Source organism: Pavona decussata, unplaced genomic scaffold (genome assembly GCF_977016875.1).
Source record: "Pavona decussata unplaced genomic scaffold, jaPavDecu1.1 SCAFFOLD_418, whole genome shotgun sequence".
Taxonomy (NCBI): domain Eukaryota; kingdom Metazoa; phylum Cnidaria; class Anthozoa; order Scleractinia; family Agariciidae; genus Pavona; species Pavona decussata.
The window spans coordinates 85,001-96,564 of NW_028145780.1; the positions used below are offsets into that span (position 1 = coordinate 85,001).

Genomic DNA, 11,564 nt, shown 5'->3' on the forward strand with positions numbered 1-11,564 from the left:
CGAATAATCTAAGTACTTTAGTATAAATCTACTACTCGTTCAAAACTAAAAAAGTAAATTATCTATATCCTCATCGCAGACACTTCGAAAACGCGACTAAGCGGCCGCCATTTTGTTGAAAACCGCTACTCACTATCTATCACAGAATAGATAGCGAGTAGCTAGCCAACAGAGAACGGCATTCGTGATAGAACACTTGTAGATATATACTAAATAGCGTTATAACCCTTTGCCAATGTCACAAATATAACTCAATATGAGTGATGCATTTGGACAAAAGAGTTTTTATTTGTTTTTTTTGGATTTTAGAACAATAATAGTCATTTCCAACCTTTGTTTCAGGACTTTTTTTAAACGTCAATTGGGAAGGAAACGATGAGTTCGGTTAGTGTTGATTGACTTTGATGTTACAAGGGCAACCAATTCTTGACAGGTATTTTCAGCTGGTAGAAAATCCCATTTTAAAATGAAGAAATGTTACCTTTCTCTTTTTTTACCTTTCTTGCTGTAACTTTAAGTGTTCCCAAACACGATTGCAAATATTCCCACCTCGACGTGACCACTATGCAAGATGATCATACGCTCACAGCTTGAGCTTGGGCTACCTGTGGTCTTACTAGGTTATTCAGATATTAGCATACCCGGATGGATAAACATTTTTTTAGAACGTGAAATCCTACTCATCCGACAAAGGCTCCTTTCGGCAGATCAAAAATTCAGCTTGAATAGAGGTTACAAAAAGAGTGGAAATCAATAAGCGTGTTTATTTAACTCTTCTGTCCAACTCCCTTAGGCCTTAGTAGTGGTTCCTAAAAAGAGGCTTGCTCAAGTAAAGGTGTTGGAGTACTTGGAGTACTCGGTGCGGAAGGGAGAATCAGGGGCGCACCGCAGTCTTTCCAAGTATCTCAGTAAAATGATCTCGATGGGGCAGCTGATAACAGAAACAGCTCGTCGGTCAAAGTTGTTAGGTTGGTAATTTTTAGATTTGAAGTAAATGCATGAGGTAGTTGGAGTAGTGAAATTTAGGTTTTGAGCTGTTTGGTAATAAGATCGTGAATAGTTTCCTTAACAACTTTTTTGTTGGCCTGACTGAGATCTTTGCCAGCAACTTCATTCAGCAAAGAAGAACTTGATCGGATTTACTGTGTGTCTTCTCAAACCCCACGTGAAAAACTCCATCTCGTATTCTCAATTTCTTAGACTTCGACATTTATGAAGTAATGACCCTGAAAAAAAAAATTTGCCAAATTATTAGCTAGTTCAAGCTCGAAAAAAATTTATTTATTTATTTATTTATATACATTATTTAAACAGAAATTCCAGTTCAGCGTAGCTGGTTTAAATGGAGATCTGTATAAAATAATAAGAATAAATAATCAAATATAGAAATGAAAGCAAAAAAATCATTCAGAGAGTTCATGAAGGTGAGAAATTAACTAAGGTGATTTAGATGTTTCTTGACTCTCAGTTTAAAGCTAGTGAGAGACTGATCATGACGTAAGTTACGAGGAAGAGTGTTCCAGGATTTGGCGGCATTGTACTTAAAAGATGTTTGAAATTTAGTAGTCTTGGCAAGAGGCAGGCGAATGAGGACTTTGTTCCTAGTGTTGTAGTTATGGTTCTGCTCCGAGGAGTGGAAGTCATCTAGCAGATAATTATATAAGCTGGGGCCAAGCCATTGATACACTTATAGACCTGTATGCACTTTTGGTATTCTCAGCGGCATTGAAGGGATGGCCACTTCAATGTTTGCTGTATATCGGTATCAGTAGCCTTGCGACCCACAATTATTCCCGCAGCTCGCTTGAGAAGACGGTCAAGGTAGATCTTGTTTCCCTGACCGCAACCATCCCACACAACGCAACAGTAATCGAATAATGGTAGAACCATAGCATTAAATAGAGTAATGCAAGCTCCTTTTGGGATGACTTTCCGGGCTCTACGAAGCATTCCAAGGCGGGACGAGATTTTATTTCCGATATGTCCAATGTGTTCGTTCCAATTTAGGCAAGGATCCAGAAACACGCCCAGATATTTAAATTTGTATACCCTTTCAAGATCTGTGTCATTAACACTAACTGCGAATGACCGGACTGAGCTCAATTTTTGGTGAGTTCCCAAAAGCATAACTTTGGTCTTCGAGTGATTTAACATGAGATAGTTTTGGTTCAACCATCCGACAACGTGGTCGAGGTCTTGGGACAAAGCAGCCTCAATAGCTTGCACAGAACTGCTTTCAAAAAACAACAGGGTGTCGTCAGCGTAAAGATGGACTTTACAGTACTTTGTAACTGACGGTAGATCGTTAATATACATTATGAACAATAGAGGTCCCAAGACAGACCCCTGGGGCACACCATATAAAATGGGTTCAGCGTCAGATTGCATGCCATTAATGATAACACTTTGGGTTCTATTAGTAAGATACGCATTGAACCAATTCACTGAAGATTTACTTAGGCCAAAATCTGCTAATTTCATAAGTAGTAAATCGTGGTCGAGGGTATCGAAAGCCTTAGATAGGTCCAGAAATGCTAGGCCTGTAAGTTTTCCTTTGTCGATGTCGGTGAAATAGTGAAGCCTCTCCAAAAGTTAACATAGAGCTGCGTGGAACTGTGCCAAAATAAGCACCATAAGGTTAACCAGCAATTAGTTTAAGTTTTATTTCTTGAAGCCCCTTTGTACAAAGACTAGCCTTTTTAAATAGACATGAATCAAAGATACATCGATCAAAACTGATCAAATAAGTATCAAAACTTTATTTCAATCTAAACTAACGACTCTAAATCTAACACATATGCAAATAATGGCATTAATTATGTATCGAATCTGAAAAAGTACACCAGTATAAATTATCATAATACCATCAAATAGCTGTATTGTGACTACAGTGTTATTAACTAGAAATCAGATAACGATTATAATATCATCCTCTCTTGAATATCATCCAATATGTATTAAAATTTCACGTCTTACAGTTAAAATCAGGGGAAAATATTAAATACTATTCACAATATTAATAACCAATTGTGACAAAATGAGGAAGCAACGTTTCCATGTCTACATAACATCAGTTTCAAGTTCAGCTAAAGCAAAATGATCTTAGATCAGTTTTCAATTGATTGTCGTTCAACCAAACGCTAAGTAATTGCTTCAACCAATCACAACAGACGTAGCAACAAGCACATGTAACCGGCGCCAAGCGCGGCAAGAACAGTATGGACAAGTCACGATTGGTTTTGGTTTTGGTTCTCATTGGCTGAGAAAGAATGGCGCGAGTTTTACCAAGTAAAATTGATTTCTACAATCAACTGAAAACACCTAACTTCATATACGTAAATACATGTATAACCACAGATTGTACTTAAGAAGTTTTAAATGCTATAAATAAGTTACCTAAATTAATTACTGTACACCCATCTAGCTAAAAAGGTGAACATCCTTTAAAAATTCAAAATGACTTAAGGAGCGGTTTTCAAATGAGTGTCGAAAGTACTTTCGCTTATGCTTTGGTTTCGTTCACTGCTTTCTGTAATTTGTTGCCAAAGTTCGCACCAAACTAATCGTGGTTTGCCTGCACACGTTTTCCTGCGCTCGGCGTCGGTTGCACGTGTTTACTTCAGGGTTTGATTGGTTTATTGTGCTGTTTGCGTCTGTTGTGATTGGCCAGAGTAGTTACTTTGGCTTTGGTTTTACGACGCTCAAATAAAAACCGTACGGCTCTATTTAACAATTATTTACCGATGCTGCAAATCAGTTTTATCCGAAAGGACACCGACACAAGGTGAAAAGTAAACACTATATTTAGTTTGTGTAGTTGGTGTCTACTACCATCAAATATTTGTTTCGCGCTCCTCGGATAAATTTCGGCAGTGTATTGTACCCCTCTGTCCTGAAAGTTTCTTCCGTGCGAGGTCTCAGTATCACTATTTTATGCCTCGAGTGGTGGGCAAGCTGCTATTTCTGCCAATAACTCTTTTTTGTAGCTGTCGTTTTTCTAAAACTGAAGTTTTACACATAAGGTGATAATTGCTAAGTTAAAATAACGTTAAAATAACTCGTTCAGGAGGAAAGGCGCGCGCTAATAACGCAAGAAATTATGCGTAGTAAGAATGCGCAATGTAAGCATGGAATCCCCTTAACAATAGACTATCGATATTCCTACAATAGGCTTTTATTGAAGAACAATACTGAAGAGACATCTTAACTTAGGAGGGCTTCGTGAATCTGGCCTTGCATGCGCCTATCACAGGAACGTGCTCTAGATTTCAGTATCCACTCTTCCCTCGCCTATCAAACATCTCACAAAGACTTTCGCACTGCCATTCTGAAATAATATTTTTCAGTCATTTTTATCAATTGTTCTTGTCTAACTAAATTGCAACATCAAATTAAGAGGGATCTGTGCCAATTGCTGGCATAAACAACACAAAAAAACTCAATTGCAGTTAAGACACATCATTGTAAAACGTAAAATGGATAATACTTCAAGATTCTAAATTTTTATTTGTCAAGCTTTCATCTATTATAATCCGTTTGCAATATGAAAATGACTTAAATGACGAACCACACTGCCGAGTGCAATAAACCATTTTATTTTTTGAAATTTACTTGGCAAGTTCTTTTTCTAGTGCACTCGTTTTCATTCTTTATTTTCGTTAAAGAAATCAACGTTAATCTAAGACTTCCAGATTAATCGATAACAAAATTACATGGCAACAAATACCTTTAGTAATCACAAGGCACCAAGGGGAATAATCTCAACTTGTCTCTGCTGACGCCGAAAAAGTGAAACGAGAGCTCTTTTAAAGTCTGGAATTCTGACTGAATATAAAATAGGATTGACAAGGGAGTTTGCAAAAAACAAAACGGTGAAAGCGTGGCCAAGATGAAGCCTTACCCGATAAGAAATAAAGAAAGGTAAATAGACCGACAGTAGAGGAAATATCGTATATGGAAGCCACAACACTAAAGATAACACAGTCACAATTAACAATGTCTTGGTTAGTTTTCTCTCTCTGCTTGCTGCACCATGGTGCTGAGGATGAGCCCCACAAGAAATTTTGACAGCAATTGACACATAAGAAACACAAATGACAAATAAACAAAAACCATCAAATATACTCCAAATATAGTCAGAGCTCACCGAGTTGCGAAGAAAATAAACAGCAATTATTAACAGCCCAGATGTAACCCAAATGATTGTAATAAGAAATCCAAATACCCACTTTTTAAAAATACGATGTCTGAAAGGACGAAATGTCGCGTGCGCTCGTTCTAACGAGATCGCAGCAAGGTTTGTCAGAGAAGCTGGAATAAACAACAACAGTATGTACATGAAAGTAACAGGAGGAAGTCTTCGGGTATCCCATAAGGAGCATGACTCTCTTAACGATATAAAATATGTGATTTCTGAACATCCTCCTACAAACATATCTGCAACTGCCAGGTTGATCACCAGGTACATGCTTCGCTTACGAAGACTGCGGTTTTTGATAAAAACAATAATTGTGAGGATATTAAGTGTTACTATAGCAACAGACTCGGTCATGATTACTGTAAGCCAGGCAATGCACTCATATGAAGAAAGCTCCAGGAAACTTGCTTCATTTTGTGTTCCGTTTTCTTGGTTAGAAACATTAACCATCTCTCTGAAATAAAATAAAGCGAAGCGATTGTATCAGGATGAATTGTTTCTTTGTTGATTTATATCTGTTTGTCAAAAGCGTCTACATATTCATAGATTTGTAAATGGAAACCGAAGTAATGCTACTAAGCTAGATAGCATTCACTATCCATGGCCACCTCTTTTCCAGCTGTAGAATCTGGTTATTGCACTGAAATTTTACATTATAAATTTCAAAGAAAAGAAACAGTCATAATTCAGTCATAATTCGTCTTCTTATCCGATGGATATTTTTAGTTTTATTGATAGTCATGTTAGAATTTGACATACATTGTATTTTTAGCTCTCACATTTCTATGTACACTTCCTCCTACATTGTATTAGTTTTGTAAGAATTTTTTAGATAGAGGGCCACAAGTTTATTAGTTTCCGCAACTATTAAAGTGCCCCTGGGACGAAAATTTCATTTTCCATCTTTTTGCATTTTCGTGTAGAATTTGACCTTCTTACTCATGTTACCAAATTTCAATCCTTTACGGCGATTGGAAGTATTTTTTTTAGCTTTTTATTCGAGATTTCACGGCCGCCATTACTTGGCCTTCTTCCCGAAGTTAGGGCTCAAATTACAGGAAGTCACGTCATTGGCTCAACACGAAAAATTCCACATGGCTAATTTTCATATCGATTCTACTTCATAAACTGTATTCTGTTGTTATTTAGTTCGCAACAGCAGAATACAGTTTATGAAGTAGAATCCATATGAAAATTAGCCATGTGGAATGTGGAATGAGCCAATGACGTGACTTCCTGTAATTTGAGCCTTAACTTCCGGAACAAGGCCAAGTAATGGCGGCCGTAAAATCTCTAATAAAAAGCTAAAAAAAAAATACTTCCAATCGCCGTAAAGGATTAAAATTTGGTAACCTGAGTAAGAAGGTCATATTCTACACGAAAATGCAAAAAGATGAAAACTGAAATTTTCGTCCCAGGGGCACTTTAAAGGAAACAGATGGAAGTCTTCCCTAGTGGTGTGACAAGCCAGTGATCCCAGAAACACATTCAAGCACGCACGATTCTATATTAACTTTTTTGAAGGCAAACGCAAAGAAAAGTTCAAAACATTTTGCCTGTCCAATTTGTGCACGCGTTTCACAGGGGCGAGAGTTATGCTTCGTACGACATCATATAACAGTCGTTAACTACCGATCACTGATTGTGCATGATGTTGCATTAAACACGCATCAATACGTTTTCCTATTTTGCAAGGAAAAGTTTCAAATGTCGTTTCCGTTTAAAATAAGCTGCCATTTTGTCCATTTGTAACATTAATGTCACAGTTACTAGGAAATGCGAGATACTATTCAAGACGTGTCACAAACTACTTTAAATAAAAACTAAATAACCTAAAAAAAAAAGCCCTTTCAGAATAAGAATTTTTCATTACATACCTTAACATGAAGCAAAAATCCGACTCGTCAGAGCGGGAAATAATTCTGAAAAAATACTTCCCTCTATAACGGGAAATGTATGTTAAATTCAGTATTTATATATATTTTTTTAACATTACAAAGAAAAGTTAGTGATACTTTGATTTCTGGTCTCATAATTGATGCTTTTTTGTTACTAGAGAACTAATTGTTTTCACATCTACCAAGGATATAACATGGACGAAAATAAAGTTGGATGATAAAGTGGACCGTTAAATCCAAGATGGCGGCTGTACATTTTCCTTCGATGTCTTGGGAACCTAACACAGCCAGTAGGCACAAAGGAAGCCATATTTTTTTTTCGACATTCCTCTCTCTACCAAGAACATTGCCTATGCTAGGTTTTAAATTTATAGAACTTTTCTGCGTGTTTTAATTTGTACTTTTAGGTTTTTTATACGCTTGGGATTTTGGGGAAATGTCCCAGTCACCATATTTTTCGGTGTGGTAGTTTAACATCAAGGCTATGTCTACACTATGCTGGACTGCATTTTACGCGAACAGAACAACCACAGCAGAACCATTGCCGCCGCCATATACTTCTCCTGGAATCCAATCCTCGCTCCTCGTTATTGATTTCGGTTTCGGCTCGATTCTCTCTTCACACAACTCAAGAAAGTGTTACGAAAACCTATCTGATATGTGACGATTCACTTTGAAGACCGCGAAGGAACGCAGCATCGCTCCGGCACAAAAATCGATACGAAATCGACGTTTTAATTTTGTGTGTGAACGGTAGCACTATTCGATGTGTTTTTGGTGTCAGCACAAGAGCTATCCGGTATAATGTAGACATAGCATTACCCTGTGTAGCTGGCCGTATTGTCCGCGCGGGTTAGTATATTTTATTGCGGCGGAGAAGCCTTGAGCGATGTTAGCCACGAAAATTAGCCTCCGCCTAGACTCGTTATAAGTCGACTTCTTATGGCGACGAAAGAGAGCATTACTAGAAAACCAAAAGGGACTTCGGGACAATCTTCGGCAAAAATCCCGCCAGCTCCACGAGCCAATTAACCTGATTCCGGTGTAAAAAATCCGAATTATGAACAAACTTCAGAAGTAAAAAAATTTTTGTTTGGCACTGACTATTGTTAACGTTATGAACAAACTTGCTGTGATGAATTATCCACAACAAGTCAGCAGGTGCCCTGCATGAGCTTTTCTAAAAAGTCCTATGAAAATATATAAAACGCCCTCGTTTTGGACAAGCAGATTTCTCAAGGATACTAACTAGTTTGACAAATTTTGTTGCCCGCACGCACTCCATAATATATTTAACAATTAGATTATGAGCTCGAGATTTCTATCGCGTGATAGCTGATGAGGGCGCAGCCCGAATCAGCTATCACGCATAGAAATCGAGAGCGAATAATCTAATTGTTTTAGTATAAATCTACTAGTCGGTCAAAACTAAACAAGTAAATTATCTATTTCCTCATCGCAGACACTTCGAAAACGCGAAGAAGCAGGTGCCATTTTTTGTTGAAAATCGCTACTCACTATCTATCACAGAATAGATAGCGAGTAGCGTAGCCAATCAGAGAACGGCATTCGTGATAGAACACTAGTAGATTTATACTAAATAACGTTATATAATAACTTGGAAATACGCAAAACTGCTACTTTTTTACTCTAGTAATCTTCTCGAGATGCAAATTTTTCCTTATAAAGATTTTAGTTTCCACAGCTGTTTTGTGTGTTATTGAGCAGCCAAATTCGGAACTACACAAGAGAATAAAAAAAAAAAGACTGTCGCATTCTTACCCGTTATTAAGAAAAACTAGCAAGCTCATGTGCAAGCAGGTCTTATTCTGGTACTGGTACCACCGTCGTATCTAAACAACACTTTAGTGTTCGTAACATCTTAAAAAACGGACAGCTGACTTGGTGTTCTTCATCGAGTTTTCTGAGTTCCCTTAGCTTAAATAGCTTACCTGAGTGAAGGTTGCTGAGCAGTGATGATTCTAGTTCGGATATCCGGCGGAGAAAAGCGCTTTCAAAATGTAACTCGAAAAAGAAAAACTGAGTAAAGGGTAATTTAGCAGGATACGTGCTGTGAATAATGTAAGCCGGTAATAATAGTTTCCTGTTTTAATCTCTTACCTCTCTGCGTAAATAAACTTGTCAATCACTTACACGAAGCCTGGTTGACATCAGCGACATGACATTAAACGAAAGAAAAAACTGATCTTTTCTCTATGTCGTTATGCCCATGTCATTATGTCGAGTGTTGCTAGTGTGAGCCAGGCTTTACACGCTGGCATAGAGAACATACGTGTGTGTCTTAAAGACCTAGTACAGCTATTATTCACAGGAAACAGACTATGAAGTTTGTGATATAGCGGATATTTCAGCTAATGCTTCGCCTCATTATTTCAACATTATAATTAGCATAAAGGACAAAACTGGCTAATGGCAGATAAATAGTTTTCATAGCTTGGCAAAAGGAGCATTTTCGGAAAATTTGTGCCTGGCAGGTTAGAAAGTAATTTGATAAACGAACGTCATGAGTATCAAAAACTGGCAAAGAATGTATGGCACCTCTTGCCACCAAGCCATACACAAAAAGTCTTTGTAAATTTGCGTTATCTAATCAAATTTCTCAGTCGCATCAATATTTAAACCGAATACCAAGAGTGACCTGTTCTTTTACTTTAGAGTGTCCATTTGTTCGGAGCTGGTTGTTTGATATATTATTATTATTATTATTATTATTATTATTATTATTATTATTATTATTATTATTATTATTATTATTATTATTATTATTATTATTATTGTTATTATTATTATTATTATTATTATTATTATTATTATTATTATTATTATTGTTATTATTATTTTATCACGGTTTGTCCATATGCTATAAAGAGTACCCGATCATATTATCTTGTCAATCGATGGTCGAAAACTTCCGTTGCAGCTGTTCCAAGGCTGGTATTTTAAATTTTAAACTTAAAAGTTTGGTCTCAGTTCAAAGCTTTTTCTTCATTTGGTGGAATAAAGCCTCAATAGTCATATTTTGGGGGTGTTATTTTGAGTTCATGTCCATCACAACCATATAATTTTTCTCAAAAATATTCCTTTCATTTTTTTTTTAATTGTAGTCGAGGACAATTGCTGTTCGTTTCTGCGGCAATTTGTTTCCACTTTTTGGTCTTCGTTAAAATATCTGCTTCCTTAGCTTTTGGATTTGGTGATTAAAATGATATTTTTTTGGTCACAAAAACACTGCTGTTTTGAATAGTCCATGCTGATCTATCTGGAACCGGCTGTTCAAATCAAAATTTGAATATGCGCAAACGACGCACAAATTCGGTTAGTAAGCAAAGAACTGATCGCACGACAGCAGCCTTAAGACTCAGATTCTGTGAGGTGGCCATGGGGGAATCGCGGGTACATCAAGGTACCCGAGCACAGCGTACCTTGAGCGAAATAAACATTAACGTCCTGTGTCTACACGCCATCTTCTGCCCTCTGATATTAGGCCTCGGCTGGAGACATGGAATTACCAAAGGGGGTACAGTACTACACAGGTTCAATAGTTTTCCAAACTTGGCATTATAACTTGCACGCTAATTTGTATAATTTAGCAGTAAAGTAAAATTAAATTCGTTTCTTGCGTGGTATATTTATTGCTTTCATAATAAAAACTATCATTCATATTGACATAAATACTAAATTCTTAAATTAGACTGAATCCGTCGTACGAAACGTTGATATCATTTATCAGTAATCTGGAAAGTCAGATAAACAACAGATTCTTACTAACATGTAAAAGATACTTGAGGGCATCACCAAGCGTATCCTCTCGTTATATCACCATGCACTGATAAAACAACCGCGTATCTTATCTCTCGTACGATAACCACTCTGATATAGCAGATGTTTGCTTAAATACTTCGCCTACTTGGCATACATTAGAATAAGAACAAAACTAGCTACTGACAGACAAATGATCTTTATAAATTGCAAGAGCTTGGCAACTTTAGTATTTTCGGAAAATTGGTGCGTGGTAGCTTAAACAGTATTTCTAACGTTAGAAGTATGAAAGATTTGCAAATAATGTATGGCAACTCTTGCCACCAAATCTGTGTTATGAAAGCAAATTTCTCTGAAAATATTCAACAACAACTGTCTCATGATATTTACACTGACTGACCAAAAGTGACATGTTCTTTTAGTTTAGAGTGCCATTTGTTCTTTGATATATGCAAATGAGGCAAAATCTAAACAACGAAGTCAGCAAAAATTCTCCTATTGTTTCTTCATAATTTTTATTTTATTTCTATTTCCCTTTATTATATATATATTTTTTCATATTATCACGTTTTCCCATATAATGGATACCCGCTGATATTATCCTGTCGTCAAAGGAAAACAGACTATCGATGTCGGGAGCTATTAATACTTCCGTTGCAGGTGTGCCAAGGCCGCTATTAAGATTAAAC

At 36.8% G+C, this 11,564-nt stretch overlaps 1 protein-coding gene across 1 annotated transcript; it reads right to left on the reverse strand.

Moving 5' to 3' along the window:
* Positions 1–2,647: 2,647 nt before the first annotated feature.
* On the reverse strand, positions 2,648–9,056 carry LOC146450823 (adenosine receptor A3-like). Its single transcript, XM_085099932.1, has 3 exons — positions 9,048–9,056; positions 7,075–7,137; positions 2,648–5,651 (listed from the first exon to the last, which is right to left on the reverse strand). The coding sequence occupies exons 2-3, from the start codon at positions 7,080–7,082 to the stop codon at positions 4,736–4,738; spliced, it is 924 nt and encodes a 307-aa protein (XP_084956058.1). The 5' UTR covers positions 7,083–7,137; positions 9,048–9,056; the 3' UTR covers positions 2,648–4,735.
* Between the last annotated feature and the right edge of the window lie 2,508 nt (positions 9,057–11,564).